A 22384-nucleotide genomic window follows, 5' to 3' on the forward strand; every position below is an offset into this window, starting at 1 on the left:
GTTATACTCTCTCGAGGAACGCAAATACGTTACTGGCCGTATTGAGGTGGAAGAAGACATCTTTTTCCTTACAGGACCTAGGGCGACAAGAGGGTATCCGCTAAAAATCAGGGGCGGGAGATTTCATGGTGACACTAGGAAGTACTTCTTCACTGAAAGGGTGGTTGACCGTTGGAATGATCTTCCACTTCAGGTAGTTGACTTTAAGAACAAATGGGATCAACATGTGTGTTCACTTCAAAGAAGAACTTAGGGGGGAGGGTTATTTGAGTGGGCAGACTTGTTGGGCCGAAGGCCCTTTTCTGCCGTCATATTCTATGTTTCTGTTAGTATTTTTAGTCTAATAATCTTGCTAACATTTGGATTATTCTGGAACCAAACAATACACATTTTGAAATTTTGCTTTACCAGGATGTTTTTTTGAGTAGTTTTCAAAATGTATACAAAAATCATGTGGCCAGGTAAACAAGAAATCTGGTGGTGACACCCATAATTTCCTAATTTCACAAAAATATGTAAACATAAACAATAACAAATGTATTCAGAATCAAAATTTACCTGCAAACACATTCTTCCTTCCAAATTCCATTCAAGTCACAAAGCCAAGGTAGGCTGCTGAAAGAAATGCTCGTATTCACTGTTCACAGTAATAAACTTTCAATTGGAGAGTCCAAAAGAACATGCATGCTTCATTTCAAATATTTCTCTTGCACATGGTAAAGGATCAAACAGTATGAGATTGACAAGTTTAAACCAGACATGTCCAAACTATGGCACGTAGGCTATATCTGGCCCATTTAGTTTTTTAATCCGGCTCGCCGACCACCCGAACCCCACTGACGAGCCCTACATACCTCCCTCCAAAGCAGCTTCGGGCTGGCAGCATTCTAAACAGGCTGCTTCACAGCCTTCTCTCTTTGGGGCCTTACATGTGATGCGTTACTGATGACATCATAAGTGATGCAGCAGAGGGAATTCCCCAACAAGAGTAGGCCGTGAAACAGCCTGTTTAGAGTGCTGCCGGCCTGACACTGCTCTGGAGGGTTCAGATAGGAGGGATGGATGGAGGGTCAGCGGAGGTTGGGCTGCGCGGCAGGGGCGGGTGCTCAAGGATTATATTGCACAAGGGATGGGAGGGAGGGAGGGAAGGAAGGATGGAAGTTGGGCAAGGGCTCTGCTGCACAGGGGGATGGGAGGGATGGAGGAATAGAAAGATGCTCTTGGTCCGGCTCCTCTGTCAAATTTAAGAACCCATTGTGGCCCACGAGTCAAAAAGTTTGCCCACCCCTGGTCTAAACTGTACCTTAATCAGGACTGGCAGATACCAAAGGCAGAATCTTCTTGGGGGCAACAGAGAGCAGCTGCACTCAATTCAAAACTATATATATATATATTTTAGTCTTTGTATTTTTATTGAGAAAAAGGTTTTTTTACAAAAACAAAATAAACATCAAAATTGATATAACAAGTTTTGTCATCATAACAATTGTGAAGAAAAAGCAAAAGTGCTAACATGAACAAAATTAAACCTAAGACAATGCAATAGATATATCATCTATATCAATATAGGCAGATAGAATAGACCATTTGTGAGTGCTTTTGGAGTGTAATAATAATTTTTTGGTTAAATAAGTTTCATATTAATATGTTAAGCAAACAAAAGTCCACCATTGCAAATAATGAATTTTGGATAGGTCTTTCCAAGAGTTTAAAATGATTTTTAAAGCAATGGATAGCAAAGAATCTAATAGGCACTGTTGCTGGTTTAGGATATGTTGGAAACATATAGATCACAAAATAATATGTCTGTATGTTAATTCAGTTGTCAAATTAAGTGCTCCTTTTACTAAGATGCGCTAGTGTTTTTAGCACGCGCTACATTGCCCCGCATGCTAACCCCGCGCTACATGCCAAAAACTAACGCCAGCTCAATGGAGGTGTTAGCGTCTAGCGCGTGCTAAAACCGCTAGCCCAGCTTAATAAAAGGAGCCCTAAATATTGAGCAAACAGTATTCCAAATTTCTTTCCAATATGTTTGAACAAATTTATATTCAAACAGCTTATGTTTTATTGTGCCTAAAACAGATTTACAAGACCAACAGGAATGAGAAAGTGATGGATTCAAATAGTGTGACTTAATTGGTGTCCAACATGATTTATGAGCTATATAAAACATTGAGCTCCTTTTATCAAGGTGCGCTATGGGGGTTAGTGCGTCAGACATTTCATCACACGCTAACCCCCGCGGCACACCAAAAAACTAACGCCTTGTCAATGGAGGCGTTAGCGACTAGCGCGGCAGGCGGTTGAACGTGTGGTATTCCGCGCGTTAACTGCCTACCACAGCTTGATAAAAGGAGCCCATTGTTTTCGTAATAGTTGCTGATCTTGACGAAGCAAAAGTTACATTCCAAAATTTCTCTCAGTCACTATTAGAGAAATTGTATTGCAAATCATTCTCCCATTTATGTTGTAGTCCTGTTAAATGTTCAGACAATAAAAACGTCATTAACTTGTCAAATTGAGATGCTATATGACCTGGGACCATAAATTGTTTGCAATAAACGGTCAATGAAGGAAAAGCGCTCAAGTACTTAATTTCTGTGATTATTTCTTTAGAGAATGTAGTAATTGAATCCATTTAGAGAATTGAGTATCAGGAAGGTTAAAAATAGATTGCAAATGATTTCCATGAAGGATTAGTATTATGTAACATCCACACAAACTCAAAAAACTATTCTTTAACTTGCATTTTTAAAGGATGATAGTGTGATGATCATGATTGTTGAGTTTAATTATCAAACACTGGAGGAACGGGCCGAAGGCACAGTTTTTGTCTCCACTACCTCTACCAGGAGACTATTCTACACATCTACCACCATTTCTGTAAAAAAACGTATCAGATTACTTCTGAGCCTATCACCTCTTAACTTCAGTCCATGTCCTCGCATTCCAGCATTTCCTGTCAAATAAAATACACCTCATGTACATTTATGCCATGTAGGTATTTAAACATATTTATCAATGACCTGGAAAAGGAGGCAAAGTGCGAGGTTATAAAATTTGCAGACGATACCAAAATGTGCGGCAGTTAGGTCCAGGGAGGAGTGTGAGGACCTGCAAAGGGACCTGGACAAGCTGGAAGACTGGGCAAACAAATGGCAAATGCGCTTTAACGTGGAAAAATGCAAGGTCATGCATATAGGGAAAAAGAACCCGTTGTTCAACTACAAATTGGGGGGGGGGGGCATTGTTGGGAGACAGCAGACTTGAGAGAGACTTGGGTGTACTGGTAGATGCATCACTGAAGCCATCTGCACAGTGCGCAGCAGCCTCGAAAAAAGCCAACAGGATGCTGGGCATCATAAAGAGGGGCATAACAACCAGGACGCGGGAAGTCATCATGCCATTGTATCGAGCGATGGTGCGTCCACATCTGGAATACTGCGTTCAGTATTGGTCGCCGTACCTCAAGAAGGACATGGCGGTACTTGAGAGAGTCCAAAGGAGAGCAACGAAACTGGTAAGAGGGCTGGAACACTGCCCATACGCCGAGAGGTTGGATAGGCTGGGGCTCTTCTCTCTGGAAAAAAGGAGGCTCAGGGGAGATATGATAGAGACCTTCAAGATCATGAGGGGCATAGAGAGGGTGGATAGGGACAGATTCTTCAGACTGAAGGGAACAACAAGAACGAGGGGGCATTCGGAGAAACTGAAGGGAGATAGGTTCAAAACAAATGCAAGGAAGTTTTTCTTCACCCAAAGGGTCGTTGACACTTGGAATGCGCTACCGGAGGAAGTGATCAGGCAGAGTACGGTACAGGGATTCAAACAGAGTTTGGACGGATTCCTGAGGGATAAAGGGATCGTGGGATACTGAGAGAGGTGCTTGGATGTAATACAAGTATAGAAAGCCAACCAGGTCGTGCATGTGCAAGACCGGGGGGTTAGGACTTCGATGGGATAATAGGACTTCAAATGAGAAACCAAGGTGGCAAGGGGGCCCCTTCTGGTGATTCAGACAGGTCGTGACCTGTTGGGCCGCCGCGGGAGCGGACCGCTGGGCAGGATGGACCTGTGGTCTGATCCGGCGGAGGCACTGCTTATGTTCTTATGTTCTTATCATATCACCCCTTTCCTATCTTTTCTCCAAAGTATACATATTGAGATCTTTATGTCTGTCCCCATATGCCTTATGACGAAGACCGCCTCCATTTTAGTAGCCTTCTTCTGGACCAACTCCACCCTGGCCTCCAGAATTGTACACAATATTCTAAATGAGGTCTCACCAGAGTCTTATACAGGGGCATCAATACCTAATTTTTCCTACTGTACCCTGGCACCGTTCAAGCGACTCATGATGCCTCCAAGCATTTCTTACCATTTTTCCCAAGTTGATAATTTTACTTTAAAAAAATTTATTGTTGCGATATTGGAATCTATATCTTATTCATTTTCTGTACAAGAAGTTTATTCTCTTGTTTAAATTGTTAAAATAATAAACAAACAAACAAACAAAAAAACAGTTTATCATTGCATGCCAAACCAAGCATGTAACTTTCTACCTTTTGAGAGTTAAATTTGTTACATAGGATCATAAGACTTGCCATACTGGGACAGACCAAAGATCCATGAAGCCCAGTATCCTGTTTCCAACAGTGGCCAATCCAGGTCCCAAGCACCTAGCTGGATCCGAAGTAGTAAAACAGATTTTAAGCTGCTTATCCTAGGAATAAGCAGTGGATTCACCAAGCCATCTCAATAATGACCTATGGAATTCTCTTTTAGGAAATTATCCAACCTTTTTTAAACCCCGCTAAATGATTTCACCACATTCTCTAGCAACAAATTCCAGAGTTTAATTACACATTGTGTGAAGAATTATTTTCTCTGGTTTCTTTTAAATTTACTACTTAGTAGCTTCATTGCATGCCCCCTAGTTCTAGTATTTTTGGAAAGAGTGAACAAGTGATTCACATCTACCCTTTCCATTCCACTCATCATTTTATAGACCTCTATCATATCACCCCTGAACTATTTCTTCTCCAAGCTAAAGAGACGTAACCGCTTTAGCCTTTCCTCATAGGGAAGTCATCCCATCCCTTTTTATCATTTTTCTTGCCCTTCTCTGTACCTTTTCTAACTTTGCTATATCTTTTTTGAGATATGGCAACCAGAACTGCGCACAATTTTCGAGGTGTACCATAGAGCAATACAAGGGAATTAAAACATTTTCATCTTTATTTCTATTTCTTTCCTGATAATTCCTAACATTCTATTTGCTTTCTTAGCTCCCGCTGCACATTGAGCTGAGGGTTTCAACATTATCCTCAACAATGACATCATATCTTTACAAAAACATCATTAACAATACATTATCAAACAAAATAAAGATATCCATTTATGTTGAATCAATTTTTATTATCAAATAACAAAGGACAAACCAATATGCAAAAACCACATCAACAGAAGAAAACAATCAGAAACAAAATAGTAGATCCAACAATCCCACCCAGACCACCCCCCTCCCCAAACCCCCTAATCTGAAGCAGGAATAATTGTAGTGCAGTAGGCTTGGACTCAGATAGCCAACTGCCAAAGATAATAATTGACTCCAACACGGAAAGAAAGAAGGAAGAGAAAAAAAAAAAGAAGGAAAAGAAAGAAAGAGAAAGAGAAGTATACCTGGCGCCCCTCAAAGATGGAAAACAAGCCCGGGTCTCAGAAAAAATCACAAGGAATTTAGAATGTCACTTCTAGCCCGTGGTGATAATGAAAAAAGGTAAGAATCCCAGATCCGAAGAAAGAGTAAGATATCCATTTATATTTCTGAACAGTATATTTTATGAACCATCAGGTCAACTACATTACTTCATTTAATAATTTAAAATTCATAAAACCTTCAGGCTAGAAATACCATTATAAATCTGTTTCAGGTCATCGTAGCTCAGGTATACATTTCATATACACAACTTAGAGGCACTGTTGTCCTTTCATAGTACTACCGGCAGTTGCTTTGTTTTATAATTAACATTGCTTTGGTTTATTATTCTAGTTTAAAAGAGTTTATTTCCCCCCCTCCTTTTAAAAGCTGCGCTAGCATTTTTAGTGCCAGCCGCCGCGGTAACTGCGCCGACGCTCACAGAATTCCTATGAGTGTGCGAGCTGTTACCACTGCGGCCGGCACTAAAAATGCTAGTGTGGTTTGTAAAAGAAGGGATTTATCTGTACAATTAATGCCTAGTTTTCCAATATTTCACAACCTGGAATATTTTTCACCATTGTTTCGATCTAAAATGCATTTTCAGTTGACTGATCATTACGTTCATTTACTTTTGGAAGTAACATCTAACACAGACAATATTGATATGCAGTCTATTTGTTCTAATACTGCAAGGAAACAGAGTATGGCCACTCTTTTCACTTATCGGTCTAAGATCTGTTTGAACTAGAACTGTAGGGGGTGAAAATGCCATCCAGTAATGTCTTTACTAATAAACCCCTTGACATTTACTGCTTCCCATTTAAAACAACAACAAAGGCATACATCATGTGTCATGTAGAGTAGAGGTTTATTTTTGTTGTCCACCATGATAAATTAGGCAAGCCTTTCCATATAGCTCTCTAAATTAACCTTGAAATTAAAGGACAGTTGGATATTTTTTCTAGAATTACATTCGATATGTACTAAATAAAATTAGCCTGAAAAGTAAGTTTTAATGTTTTCTAAGAAAGCAAAAAAATAAAATGGTTAAATGTCTTGCCAGTGACATCTGCAGTGATGTTTAAATAGTAAATCACAGCACATCTTAGTGTAATTACAGCAGCTCTTAGTGTAGGGTGGGGGACTGGGTAAGGGTTGGGCTTGGGTAAGGGAGGGATGGGTGGATAAGATATAGACAAATTCTTGAAAAAATATTTTTATTGTAAGTATACATATGTTGTGACCTATTTGTGAATTGTATTATTCTGTAAGATTGAACTAAAAACCAAATATAAAAGTTTGCAGTTATCAGAAGTTAATAGGTTAAAAGCCAAAATTAGTACATATCCCCAGGTTCAGAACTTGCGACTTTGGTTATTTGCAGTTTTCATCTTGCTCACCCACTCCTGCCTCCTGGACCTCTTCTCTGTACTTATATATTTTAAAACCTGGTGGTCTAGAAGTAAAGAAGGGCAGTAACAATCTTCCTATGCCTGTGCAGAACTGGGAACAAAAATGGCTGATGTGAGTTCCCGTGGTCTTGCGGGAACTCATGGCATCCATTTTTGTTCCTGGTTCTGTATGGAGCAGGAGTGTAGGAAGATCGCTCCTGCCCTGCTTCACCACTAGACCACCAGGCTTTAAAAAGTAAGTACAGTGGCTTATGGCTCTGGGAGATTTTCATGTCCAGCATGGATGGGTGGACATTTCATGCCCCAACCTTTATGGTTATGATGGTGTCCAATTGCCCAATGTGGGCCTCAATTTGGTCCTTAACAATTTCCAGGAAGCCCTGGAATCTATTTTGTGGTTAGCAGCTTCATTCTCAGGGGGCGGGGGAGATAGACTACCTTTTCGGTAGTTCCCCTGTGGGGGGTATCTGGGCAAAGGGTGGGTTCAAAGGATGTTCTTTGACCAGGCCTCAATTTTCACCCAGTAGTGAAGGTTAGGCCTAAGCATGTAAATTCAGACAGGAAAGTCCAGAACTATACTTGCTCTTGCTGTTTATGGCTGTGTACACGTTACCTATCTGGTTTGCCTCACTGGGACTACTTGCTGTTTATAATGGTAGTCTGCTTTTGTTGTGCATTAATTTAACCTTTATAATTGGCAGATAGTGAAAATAGCTGCTTTACATAACTTGATGATGAACGAGAGCAACAGTGCCTGGGTAATAAATGATTGGGTTTTTTTGCCTCGGTAATAAATGCCCAGGCAAAACTTGCTGTTTGTGGCAGTAGTCTGCTTTTATTGTTTGTTAATTTAAATAACTCTTACTTCAGGTTTGATTTCATGGCTTTTCACCAATAAGCGAAGCTGTGGCCTATTTTATACCAGAAGTTTTTGTCTGACTGCTTATTAAGGTTATGCTTTGCTGTAATATTGAACAATTGGCTAAGTGACCAGAGGGGGTGCTAGTCTCACGTTCCCCCTCCTCATTAACACTGACCTTTTGACCTTTTACAATGTATATCATATGCATTACGAATGACTGAGTTAGCAATGGAGATAATTATTAGCTATCTTCAAAATAGTACATTGGGAAATTTCTCTTATTTTGGTGGTAATGAGGTCATTACCCAAGATGAGAATGTACTGCCACACATTAATTTTATTGTCTTACTTTGCTAGAATGAAGATAAACTTAGTGGAAATTCTTTGATGCATTTCTTTGTACCGAAATAGAAGCAGAGTATACCAGCTGTGCTTAAAAAACAACTGGCATTCTCCCTTATGAGAAATGTTTTCTCTATAGTCTTTAGAAGAGCTTGTTGTATAGTTGTGTACCTGTATATAATATGTAAGCTGCATAGACTGTAACCACAGAAAGGTGATTTATAAAGTCCCATTCCCTTTCCCTTAATTTAGTGCTTCAGTGTACCAAGACAATCTTTAATATCATCCCAGAAAAGTAACCTCTATGTCAGGGCTGCCCAAGTCCAGTCCTCGAGATCTACTGGCAGGCCAGGTTTTCAGGATATCCACAATGAATATGCATGAGAGAGATTTGCATACCAAGAAAGCAGTGCAGGCAAATCTATCTCATGCATATTCATTGTGGATATCCTGAAAACCTGGCCTGCCTGTCGATCTCGAGGACCGGACTTGGGCAGTCCTGCTCTATGTAGAACTCTTCAAACTAACTACAAATGTCATTAAATCATATCTTGGCCCAACAATTAAATAATTACTTTCACTGATAGATTATACATGTCAGTTTCCTGAGCAAAAAGGGAGTTTACATATCATCAAAGAGGTCCTCTGGATCTGCAGTGTTTTCCAAGGTTTCTAAAGACATCCTTCCAGATGAAAGGCTCTTGCTGGTTTTCGGTAGTGGGGCTGGATTCAGTCTGGGAAATAAAAGCAAACAAATAACTTGGCAGATGTGTTTATTGAAAAAGAATGTTGTATAGAATGAAAAAAAAACCCAAACCATACAAATTCAACCTTAAGATTTTAATTATTCTTTCCAGGGTATGTGTCTTCCTGGATAGTTGATATTATTTAATAAGTGCTCCTAGTTCAATTCATCACCATTTAGGGCTCCTTTTACAAGGGTGCGCTAGCATTTTTAGTGCACGCACCGGATTAGCGCATACGATAGCGTGCGCTACCCAAAAAACTACTGCCTGCTCAAGAGGAGGTAATAGTGGCTAGCGCGCACGGCAATTTAGCGCGTGTTAAGGCCATAACGCACCTTTGTAAAAGGAGCCCTTAGTATTTACTGATGATAGTAAACTCATTATGGTGCAGTTGTATTTTGAAAGAAATTTTAAATAATTTTTCCACTGCTACATGCTGGAAAATTAAATTATTCTCTAGCAGCCTTCAGCTACCTCTTTCAGTTTTTGAACTACAAGAATGGCTACAGAGGGACTGATAGAACATACACTTTATTCCCTAGACATAAAGCATTTTCCAGTTCTTTCCATGGGTATTCGGAATTTTTCAGTCCGCCTTTTCCAGATGGCAATTCACCTGATAGTATGACGCAGGACCTACATTTGTTGGAGCTTTGGTCCTCGACCTGGCAGCTAGGCTTCAATGCTAAGAAATGCAAGATCATGCACCTCGGCAGCAGAAATCCGTGCAGAACTTACACCTTGAATGGTGAGACCTTAGCTAGAACTTCAACAGAACGAGACTTGGGAGTGATCATCAGCGCAGACATGAAAACTGCTGATCATGTGGAGAAGGCTTCATCTAAGGCAAGACAGTTGTTAGGTTGCATCCACAGGAGTTTCATCAGCCGGAAGCCTGAAGTCATAATGCCATTATACAGAACCATGGTGAGGCCTCATTTGGAATACTGTGTGCAATTCTGGAGGCCACACTACCGAAAAAATGTGCTGAGAGTAGAGTCGGTGCAACGGATGGCCACCAGGATGGTCTCGGGGCTCAAGGATCTATCGTACGAGGAAAGGCTGAAAAATTTGCGGCTGTACTCACTCGAGGAATGTAGGGAGAGAGGAGACATGATCAAGACATTTTAGTATATTACCGGCCGTATCGAGATGGAAGAAGAGATTCTCTTTCTCAAAGGACCCTCAACCACAAGAGGGCATCTGCTCAAACTCAGGGGCGGGACTTTTCATGGCGACACCAGGAAATATTTCTTCACCGAGAGAGTGGTTAATCCTTGGAACGAGCTCCCGGTGCAGGTGATCGAGGCAAACAGCGTGCAAGAATTTAAGAGCAAATGGGATGCCCATTTGGGATCCCTTAGTGGGTTAAGCCAAGGGAACCTGTCACCAGGAGTGGGATCCCTAGGATAGTAGATTTAGGGGTGGGTCAGTAGAGTGGGCAGACCTGATGGGCTATGGCCCTTATCTGCCGTCATCTTCTATGTTTCTAGCCATTCTTTTTTCTTAGATGCCAAGTCACCCTCCATCCTTCAAATACATCCAGTTTATTTATTTTTTTATTTTATTTAAAAAATTTATAGCCCACTCTGTCTTAAAAATTCTAGGCAGGGTATAAACAAAAACATATACATTAATAACCCAGGCCAACAACAACAACAACATTTTCATCATGACTTGGGTTTTTGACCTTTCCTGGGGTTATTTGAGTTATTGATTCAGAAAATTGCACTGGATAGATCACATCAGTTCTAGTTTCTTAGATATGGTTATGGAATAGTAGTTATGCCTTTGGGATAGTACGGCCAAACATGAACGTTTGGCAAAAAATGATTGGCCTCCAAGGGCCTATATGGAGGACAAAATGTAATCAATGAACCTTTGGTAGCACGATATAGAATCATACTGCCACCACTACATATAAAGCTAGACCTGATGAAACAATTTGTAAAGGCTTTGAATAAAGACATTTCGTGCATTGAATACATAGCGCAAATGTTACCTGGACTTACCATGTAAAAACTGAAGGTAGGAATTTTTGATGGCCCACAGATCAGATAACTTATAAATGACCCACATTTCATAGCATCAGTGAATGAAATTGAATCATGTGCCTGGTCTTCATTTATTCTTGTTGTGAAAAACTTTCTTGACAACAAGAAGGCAGACAACTACACACAATTAGTAGAGGATATGTTCTTTCATTTCAATAGGCTTGGCTGTAACATGAATGTTAAAGTCCATTATCTGCACAGTCACTTAGATCGCTTTCCAGAGAACCTTGGTGACAAGCAAAGAGCAAGATGAAAGATTTCACCAAGACATAAAAACAATGGAAGCCTGATACCAAGGAAGATGGGATGTATACATGATGGCAGACTATTGTTCTGCGGGATTATCCTGGCAGATCCCAACCTCAGAAGTCTTACAAAAGGAGCTTCTTGTGGATGTTTAAAATACCAGGCTAGCAATCTAGGGAGGGAGGGAGGGATTTTAAAAAGTACAAGGGGTATGATTAAAAAAGGTACTGGGGGATATGTAGAGGGATGATTTAAGGTACTGGAGGGTATGGGGGGGATGATTTAGGGTACGTGAGGGGTATGGGGCCAGCCTGCCTGTCACTAGGCCACTAGGCCTGCCTGCCTGCCACTAGGCGTGCCTGCCCTGTGCCCTGCCCCTGCCTACCACTAGACCACCAGAAGGGGGACAGGGTACAGAGCCTGGCAGGAAGGGGGGACAGGGTGCTGACAAGGAGTATGGCACAGAGCCTGGCAGGGAGAATTTGGTTCAGAATGGTTTTTTTTCTTGTTTTCCTCCTCTAAATCTAGGGTGCGTCTTATGGTCAGGTGTGTCTTATGCCCCCAGTGCCTCCTTCCTGTGTCCTTAGTGCCCCCAGTGCCTCCTTCATGTGTCCTTAGTGCCCCCAGTGCCTCCTTCTCATGTCATTAGTGCCCCCGTCCTGTGTCCTTAGTGCCCCCAATGCCTCCTTCTCATGTCCTTAGTGCCTCCAGTGTCTCCTTCTTATGTCCCCCCACTGCCTTCCAGATTTTGTCCACCCCCAAAGCCAACCTGCCTGCCTGCCTACCTACCTATCTATCTATCTATCTCCCTACCTCCCTGCCGCGCTAAAGCCAGCCAGCTTGCCTGCCTACATCCTTCTCTTCCTGCTGCGGAAAAAACCAACAACCCCTCTCTCCTTCCTTTCCCCCGATCCGCGCCGCTGCAATCTTACCTCCCTGTTGCTGCTGCTAATCGCAGCCGACAATACGTCTTCTTTCCGACGTCAACTCTGACGTCGGAGAGGACATTCTGGGTCAGCCAGGCAGGCTGGCCCGGAACGTCCTCTCCGACGTCAGAATTGGCCGACAATATGTCTTCTTTCCGATGTCAATTCTGACGTAACTTACTTCTTCCGGAGCAGAGCCAGCAGACGAGTCATCGCGAGAACTTCCAGCATGCGGCTGCCGAGTCCGCTCCAGAGCAAGTACGTTGGAGTGGGGTGGACTGTCAGCCAGCAGCGACAGTCATCATGGGACCTTGCTGCATGAAGGGAGAGAAAGGAGCAGGATTGCTGGAATGGAAGAGTGGTGGAGGGAAAGAAAGGGGGCAGGGTGATATGGAAGGGTGATGCTGATGGAATTGATGTACAGAGAAAGGGGAGAGACATAAGGGGGAAGGATATTGGATGGAAAGAAAGGGGGCAGATGCTAATTGAAGAGGGGTGTATGGAGAGAGAAATGGCAGACATTGGATGGTAGTGGGGAGCCTATCCTGGATGGAAGTGCAGATGGGAGAGATAAGGGAGCAAATGTAGGAAGGAAATGGGAGGAGAGAAAGAGGGGAGCAGACGCTGGATGGAAGTGCATGATGGAAGGAGGGGATAAATAAAAGGAGGGCACATGATGGGGAGAAAAGGATTGAGTTAGGGAAACACCGGAGAGGTGAGGGAAAGAGGTGGCAAGCTTTAAGTAGACAGTAAAAGAGGATATTGATGAGAGGGTAGTAAGAACGTAATCTAGACAGATGCAGAAAATAAATTGAAAAGGAAAATGAGGGAAAAAATACAGTTTTGTAAAAGAGGGAGGGGTTAGTTTGTGATTACATATTCCATACTAGGTGAAGGTGTTTTCTGTGTGTTCGAAAGACATGGTTTTCTGTTAGGAATGACGGTGTAGGATTGATCTGTACTAGTATGGCTTGTTTAGTTTTACAATGGGTGTATTGATGTTGCACTGCTCGATGTAAGATGCTGCCTTTTCCTAGGTACTCATGTGTGACGTGTGGCTTGTTACTAAAAATCATGTTTTTTTGTACAGATGGGGGGGGGAGTCAAAAAATGATTGGCCCCGGGTGTCACATATACTAGGTACGCCACTGCCACATTGGAACTAAAAGAAAATATTTGAGACAGTAGCTTTTTAAAACAAGACAAAATCAGGGATTGACACTTTGGATTTTAGCTTGGAAGTATGCAATGAAACTGGGAAGTTGAAGATTGCCACTTCAGGTTTTCCACAATGTCCTTGATTTGGCTGCAATCAGTACCACCAGTGTTGTACAATAGAGTCATCAGCCACAAAATAAGTCAACCTGAGTTTTTCCTTCATTTAGCTTTGACAGCATCACATCTCCTTGAGAAAGTATTGGCCAGAGACACCTGTTGACCAAGAAGAGCGTGCAGTGAGCTACAAACAATGGAAGTGCCAGATTGAGATGTGCAAAGGAAAAAAAAACCACTGTAGAAGTTTGTGGAGCCTGTAAGAAGCCCATGTGTTGAAAGTGTACCAGAAAAGTTGAGAAGCATTGGTCTGTGGAACATGTGTTCCAAAATAACTGATATCTATAGAATGACTCGCGTTTTATTTAATCAATTATTTGTATTTTATTTTCTCCAATTTACATTGTCGAAAAAATGCATTATCAATGAGTCTTAATGAACATATGCTGGATTTTACTAAAGGCGCTAGAGGATTTTAGCATGGGCGGGTGAGGTAAATGCTCCAATGTTCATTGGAAATCTATGAGTGCTGGAGCATTTACCTTGTTGGCCCATGCTAAAAACCTCTCACACAATTTAGTAAAAATAGCCCATAGATTTTTTTTAAATTTTAAAACATCATGTTTGCTTGTAATCTTGTTTAGTAGCTGTAAGTTACATCTCCCTATTTTCACATAAGAAGCAATTTTAAATTAGGGTCAAAATGATCCTATTGGTCTTTCCAGGTGGGGAAAATTATTGGTAGATCTAGTGTTAAGGGTATCTTTATCCAGTTTGTCTCAGAATGTATTTTCAGCACAAACTAATTCTATAATATTGAGGCCAATATAATTGAATTACTTTAAATGAAAATTTAGAACCTTGCCCACATTAAAAGTTTAACTCTTAAAAATCAGGCCATTCTAGCAGTGAACCAAGCTGTGTACCATGTACCAAAACAAGGTTAAATCCCATATAAATACAACATTTTCTCTATTGTGTGTATTAGTTTAAGCCTTTTTTCTGAACGTATTTCTGTCTCCAAAGAAAATAAACAGTAGCTGCTTTCTGAACCACAAAATAGGTTATTCATTATCAAAGACTTTCTCTTAAGGAACAAATACCATGTGCTGCCTGCACTGTATTTTAAGACAAATTTTCTTTTGCTTGATCAAAAAAGAAAAAGGGGGTGGGAGGGGGGACAACCAATGACCATATACATGTTTCCAGCTAAAATTTAACTTTCAGTTCAAGCTGCAATCCACATACTTTCACCATCATAATATAACAAGAAGACATAAAGATCTGTATGAAAATTGTGCACGATTAGCTTCAACAGATTTGGAACCAAACTAAGGCACAAACTATGAAGTTCCCACACCTTTGCCATAATAGAGCAGTGTTTTTCAACCTTTTTACACCTATGGACCGGCAGAAATAAAATAATTATTTTGTGGACCGGCATTGGTCCGTGGACCGGCAGTTGAAGAACACTGGGCTAAGTCGTGGGCCAGACCCTGCCCATCTCTACCCAATCTCCACCCCAGACCCCGCCCCCATAATAGTACTAATTGCACCTTGCACGTCCCGTGCCTCATCTGGAAGCCTTCCCTCTGATTTTGCAATGTGGCTTTGTGCACTGAATCAGTTAGGAAGAGGGAGCTGGCTTGAAGATAAAGCCACATTGATTGCACCGTGGACCGGCGGTTGAAGAACACTGTTTTGGGTCTGATGCACGTGCTGGCTCTGTGGACCGGCAGGAAATTTCTGTGGACCGGCACTGGTCCATGGACCGGTGGTTGAAGAACACTGTAATAGAGCACTAAATAATAAAATAAGCAGTTGTTGCCAAAGTACTTGCTATACTATGGAACTGTCAAGCAAAGTGAGCTCGTTCTATCCAGAGCCCGTCAACTATGTAGGACCAGAAACCAAAGCACACAGGATGTACTTTATAAAGGTGGGGCTTACAGTGTCATATAAAAGATGTACTTATCCTCTAAATCTAATCTAATCTTCCATTTGTGAGTCGCACAAACCTTTGCAAGCGACTAAGGGCTCCTTTTACTAAGCTGCTTTAGGGCATTAACGCACGGAATAGCACGCGCTTCAATGCCCTGCGCGTGCTGGACGCTAACACCAGCATTGAGCTGGCATTAGTTCTAGCCAGGTAGCGCGGGCTTAGCACATGCTAATCTGCTGCGTGCGCTAAAAACGCTAGCGCACCTTAGTAAAAGGAGCCCTACATGGCAGAGATGTTTCCTAGAATATAAAAGTCAGATCATAGGTCCATCTAACCCAGTATCCTGTTTCAGAAGTACCTGTAAACCCAGTATCCTGTCACAAGTACCTGTAAAGACCCAAAAAGTAGCAAGATTACATGCTACTTAACTCCAGGGATAAGCAGTGGATTTAATAAACAAAAAAACAACTTTGGCGGTGCCGGATGATTACTCTTCTGCTATGGGAACGACGAGATGTTTCAGACTTTTCCTCTCTCCCGGGGCGCTCTTTTCAGTGCACTTGGGAACCCTTTTGGACTACTATGACGCCTTTGGCGCGTAGCCGTTTGCTTAATTGTTGATGCATTGTCCTACTGCTGTATTTATTTTATGTGTACTGTTACCTTTTCTATGGTACTACTCCTGTACATCCAGGGTGTTTTATTTGGAAGGAGAACCAGGGGGTGGGAGGGAGGGGGGACTAACTTGGGGGGGTTGAGTAACTGGAAGTTGGAGGTTTTTGATATACCTTGAGCTTGTTTTGCGCTTTTCTCTGCACTGTTGTGTGTCTACTTTTTGAGCTCAATAAAATATATTTGACCATAAACAAAAAACAAACTTCACGTTGCGATACAGGAAAACATTTGATGGGCTGTAAATTACATATATTAAAGTGAATTCATATAAAAGAAGAAGGAAAAATCCTCAGAACCCCATCTGTAACAGTAACTTTCACTCTCAGACTGGAAAGGGTAACTTCATCGGCTAACCCCCCCCTCCAATAGTCAAAACCGTTCAATAATCTTCAGTTAACAGTCTTCACAATAGCAAACTTGTTTAAATGCAAAGTAGACAACTCATTAATGGCCAAATAGACTTAACTCCAGAAAATGCACACATTGTTTGGTCCACTGACTGTGGCCAGTGTTTCGCTTGTTGCTGTATCAGGGGGAAAAAAAAGACCAAAACATCGCTTCCCCTCTTTTTGGTTAGTGAACCAGCTGCTCTATAAAGTAGCCAAGGTGTCTGATCACTGGATGCAGTGCCTTTGTAATTCCTTCCCCCAATGTGGGATACATCCCCTGAGCAATAACTAACAGGCAGGTTCATCTCCTATGATTACCTCACACTATATTTGGGGTCATACTAGAAAGCAGGGACTGCAAAAGATTCCTCAACTGTACAATCTGTTTGTTGGTCCCAAACACGCACCATTTACATTAAATCCATGAATTCAGGGATACTGGAGCACCTCTTTGGTTGGGGGGGGGGGGGAGCAGAGAAACCAATCCACAGCTCTACCTTTGAAGTGCTGTGTTGGGCAAAATATTGGTTGGGCCATTGCCCTTTGTATCCAGGGCAGGATTAATTTGTCGAGGGCCCCTAGGCACACAAGTACACTGGGCCCCCTGCCCCGCCTCACCCCACCCCACCATGCACCAGGCAGAAACAGGAAGCTGCATCAGAGGGAAGCTTTAGGCAAGCAGCACCGCTTGCACAATTACAGTTCCCATTGCCTTTCTTACCTGCGTTGCTTGCTTGTCTTACTTTCCGTCAATTGGGGGGGCTGCGTTGCCGATGGGGGTGGGGCCCGCGTTGCCGATTTATGCTGGAGGGCCCCATCGCTGTTTGGAAAAAACAATGTTGATGCCCTCCTTCATCGGGCCCCCCTGACCATTTTGGGCCCTATTTGGCCTATTGATTAATCCTGCCCTGCTTGTAGCCAACCAAATTCTGCTGTTCAGGTAAAAGCTGATAACAAAAGAAACCATGTGGTTTATTATATTACTACCTACCTTTAGAATTTATATGCTGTACCTTAATGTCATGAATTGGCTTACTGTAAGGTTTTTTTTCTTTTCTTGGAAGTATTGGCACTTGAGTTTTCTGTTTTTGTTATTAACGACCTCTTCTATATATTAACCTTCTAAAGCACGGGTGTGCAACCTTTTGGCTTCCCTGGCCCGCATTGGCTGAAAAAATTTTTTCTGGGTCCGCAGAAACACGCAAACGCTGCCGCAAGACAGAGAAGGGAGCCGTCAAGATGATAAACACCCAAGGGCAGCAGAGGAAAACACTGCATCGGCCTCAACCAGGGCCACACAAAATACTTCATGGGGCTGCATGCGGCCCTCAGGCCGCAGGTTGGACACCCCTGTTCTAAAGCATAAAGTTATCTAGCTCTTTCAATGATTGGCTGTTTCTTTAAATCTGCATATTTAGTGGCATGAGTTGACAAGCTGGTATCTAACACTATTTTCTTAAAATTCTTAGCATCTCATAGTAACATAGTAAATGACAGCAGATAAAGACCTGATGGTCCATCCAGTCTGTCCTGTAATCACATGCATTACAATTTCATGATTAAATTAACTTTTTTTTTCTTTCTTATTTCTGGGCCAGAGACCATAAAAGTCTACCTGATACTGTCCTTAGGTTCCAACTAATGGAGTTGCAATTGAAGCTCTATTAATACACCAGTTCATACCTAATTGTGGCAGGATATATATTTAATTGCACTCTGTTTTGAAAATTGTTTGTGTTATATTGTATTAAAATAAATGAGTTTAAGATATGGCTCTAAAGCTCAGATTAACAGGCTACACAAAATTATAAAAGTATGCTTAAGTTTGGTAAACTTTTGTCAGTAGCATGAGCTATCTGATTGTAATCTCTTGGGCTAGAATGGCACAAATTGGATTAAAGCTTTGCATCACTTTGAAATTGTTTGTTTTCAAGGGTCATTCTGTTTCTCAGGACCTCCTCAATGATCTCCGCCACCTACCCTAAATATGACAAATATGCTATATATGAACTTATATTTACATTTCTCATAAGAAGCCAGGGAGCTAATTGTACAATTGTTCTCTAAATTGCTATCCTATAAAAGGAAACACTTTTATGACAGACTGAAACAAGTTTTGTTGAATTGCTCATGTTTTAAGAAACAGCCCTTTGTTTTGGTAAAAGTCATTACAAAGAAAGAGAATATGATTACTGTATAAAACCTAGGCACAACCCAAATGTTATACAAAATCTACTTAGGCAAATGATTCATCAGACCCTTGTTTAAAGCAGTTTAGTCAAGTAATTCACAGTTATAGTACTACATATTGTTGCAAGGTAAACTAACTTCTGACCAATCAATTAACTTGGGAGTTTCCTTTACACTATATTTCCAGTAACTCATCCATGCTAAAATAAGATGCTTACATTTATACAATATAACATATAGTTCTAAGCCAAATTTCTCATCTCACTGAGTCTCTCTCCTGTATCTATACAAAAATGAAATTCATCAAAACAGACTAGTCTCCAGAGTGTGATGGAGAGCTGGAACGCTCTTCCGGAGTCTGTTGTAGGGGAAAACACCTTCCAGGGTTTCAAGACTAAGTTGGACGAGTTCCTGCTAAACTGGGACGTACACAGGTGAGGCTGGACTCAATTAGAGCATGGGTCTTTGACCTGGGGGCCGCTGCGTGAGCAGACACTGGTCTGACCCAGCAGCGGCAATTCTTATGTTCTTAAAGCTACACAATTGCAGGATCTGCAGGGTAAGGAAGAGGCACTGTGGATCAATTTGGAAAAAGGGAATGTAAAATGTATTTACATTGGTATGATATACAGTCCTCCTTCATAGACAGAAGTAAACAGAGCTTTAATAGTAAACGTTCGGAATAAAGATGTAAAAGAGGAAGTACAGTATTACTAATAGGTGATTTTAACATGTTAGGGGTTGATTGCGGTATCCCTATTGCTCGGTCTTCTAAAAATAGGGAGATCCTGGATTCTCTACAAGGAGAACTGTTCCAGAAGTTAGTAATGGAACCCATGTGGGATGGGGGTCATACTGGACTTAGGCCTAGATGCACTAAATGCTCCAATCATGTACTGATGATCGCTAAACCAGTTGACTGGTTTAGTGATCAACAAATTTGCTGACCTGATTATCAAAACGGCTCACTGTGTGATTTTCCGTACGGTCGTACATTCTCCAACTCTGACATGCAAACTACCTCATAACTATTAAAATGAGGTCATTAACATTAAAATAATCTTAAAGCCCCTCCCAGAGGATGTCTGAGCCAATAAAGGCCTTAGTGCCCCTGCTCGGTGGATCCTGGGATACAGAGGGAGAAGTCTAAGGCCCTTAAATGGCTCAGAAACACTGTTTTATGAACTATCTTTGAAATTCTAGGTTCTCCCGTGTTAACTCTGCATTACCCAGTTAGTGCGTTCTAATATGCTAGTTGGATAACATATCAATACTCCCTCTCTGCCTATGATACCTCCTCACAAAATCATTTTTAAGAATACATAACTACCACAAAATTCTTTAACACATTTCCACGGCAACCTATTCTCATGTGTTAACTCTGCCTTAAGGCCCAGATTCTCTGAATGGCACCAGTTTCTAGGTGCCCAAGCTCAGTGAAAAATGCTATTTAAAAAATAGGCATCAGAATTGTGCTTTACGGCACCTAACACCACCTTAGGTGTGGCTAATGCTGGAAGTGGCATTAGGTCCTGTAAAGCACCTACAGAGGTGTGATTCACATCAAAGGTAGGCGCTGGAGATGTAGGCCTGGGAAACATGATTCTGTAACCGGCACCATCGCGTGATTGACATGTGATCGGCAGCATCTTTTAAGGCGGTCGCCAACAACGGCACCGATTAGAGAATCCAGGCCTAAGGGTTTTATTTATTCATTTCCTGCCCTCCCAGAAAGCTCATGGTGGGTAACAGTAGAACAAACACAGATTCAGAGAGCGGGGTAACTGAAGGACTGGTAGGGTTACAGAGAACAGAGGGAACTTAGGTACAATACTACATTGCATTATTCAATGGACTGCCGGCAAAAAACAATCTCCAATGTGTACAAAAGGCAGCAATCAGACTACTAAAGACCCTTCGCACCGGCAGCTCAATATCCCAAGCGTTGGCGTTGGCCCACTTGCTGCCCATAGCCAAACATTGCATCTTCAAAGGCTTAGTACTTGCTTTCAAGTCCTTACACAACATGGCACCCGGCTACATATCAACCAAACTCCCGCTTTATGTCCCAAACAATCCCCTCTGCTCCCAGAAGGAAACACATCTTCAAAATACCCCCTGGTCAGAACCTCCAACTAGAAAGTGTCAGACGAAGGTCATATTCTCACTTCTTACCAAAATACTGGAATCAGCTACTTCCTAACATCAGACCCCTTGATAAACTTTTGAGCTTTAGAAAAACAAGGACAAGCTAGCATTCAGACTGTTACTCCCAAACCACTGTATTCTTAATAGATGTTCAACTGACTCCGTGTGCACACACTGATTCTCTCCCTGTACATGCTTCAGGCTCCAGTGGAGAGTGTGGCACAGTGGTTAAAACTACAGCCTCAGTACCCTGAGGTTGTGGGTATGAACACATGCCGCTCCTTATGACCCTGGGCATGTCACTTAATCTCTCTTCCCCCTTCCCCCGTTGTCCCAGGTACATTAGATAGATTGTGAGCCCACCAGGACAGATAGGGGAAAATGCTTGAGTATTTGAATACATTCATGGAACCGTTCTGAGCTCCCCTGGGAGAATGGTATAGAACATTGAATGAATGAATGAATAAATAGAGTGTCTGCTAATTCAGAACAATTAACAATTAACACATCCCACTGTACCCTATTGCCTTAGTCTTCTATGCCTCGTTGTTAATTATTATGTGTCTTGTTTTTGCTGTTATGTATGTTACCGTGCAACCCGATCTAGGCTCCTTGGGGAGGACGGGATATAAATTGAATTAAATAAATATTAAAGGCTAACAAATTATTATCAAAGAGAAGCGTACAGATTCCGTAGGCAATGGATCTAAGTACAAGGTGAGGCTAACATGTTATCGTGTACAGACGGGAACCAGGAGGGACAAAGGGCATACATAATTTTGGTGGAGGGGACTTGGTTAACATAGGGAGCATAGAAGGGCACGGGCTGAAAAGCATATTGGAGGCATATAGAGGGGAAGTCAAGCAGTAGTGTAATCTTGTTCATAACGCCTTTTAGTAGAAGGGCCTCTATATTAACTATTAAATTAAACCTTTTCTGGCTCGGCCAATGTAAAAAAAAAAAAAAAAAAAAAAAAAAAGTTGACTCACAAAAGACACCTCAAAGAAAAAATGTTTGACTGTATAGTCCAGGGGTAGGGAACTCCGGACCTCGAGAGCTGTATTCCAGTCGGGTTTTCAGGATTTCCCCAATGAATATGCATGAGATCTGTTTGCATGAACTGCTTTCAATGTATATTCATTGAGGAAATCCTGAAAACCCGACTGGAATACGGCTCTCGAGGACCGGAGTTCCCTACCCCTGGTATAGTCTGTTGCAATACAAGGCTTACTTATAGAATTCAATGAAAAACAAAGAATAAAAATTAAGTTGCTATCAACTTGATTAAGAGAACTGGAAGGGACAGGGAATCTGAAAAAAGCGAGAGCGGTATGAAAAATTTCCAGATACATGTTCTCAAGATCAACTGAAAGGAGTTGCTCTATAGAAAAGTATACGCTTGTTTGTTTATTTTTTTCTCCTGGTAGCAATCAGGATTTAGGAATTTCAAAACACTGGCAGAAAATTAAGCAAAA

The 22384-nt window shown here is 41.7% G+C and overlaps 1 protein-coding gene across 2 annotated transcripts in view; it reads right to left on the bottom strand.

The window, feature by feature from the left end:
* Positions 1-7890: 7890 nt before the first annotated feature.
* The window catches only part of XRCC4 (X-ray repair cross complementing 4), a 232703-nt gene continuing 218209 nt past the window's right edge, over positions 7891-22384 (bottom strand). For both annotated transcript variants that reach the window (XM_033923470.1, XM_033923561.1), the window contains exon 9: positions 7891-9054. In XM_033923470.1, coding sequence (XP_033779361.1) covers positions 8943-9054 — 112 coding nt within the window. In that variant the 3' untranslated portion in view covers positions 7891-8942. The remainder of the gene's footprint in view (positions 9055-22384) is intronic.

The sequence above is a fragment of the Geotrypetes seraphini genome, chromosome 1 (assembly GCF_902459505.1).
Source record: "Geotrypetes seraphini chromosome 1, aGeoSer1.1, whole genome shotgun sequence".
Lineage (NCBI taxonomy): Eukaryota > Metazoa > Chordata > Amphibia > Gymnophiona > Dermophiidae > Geotrypetes > Geotrypetes seraphini.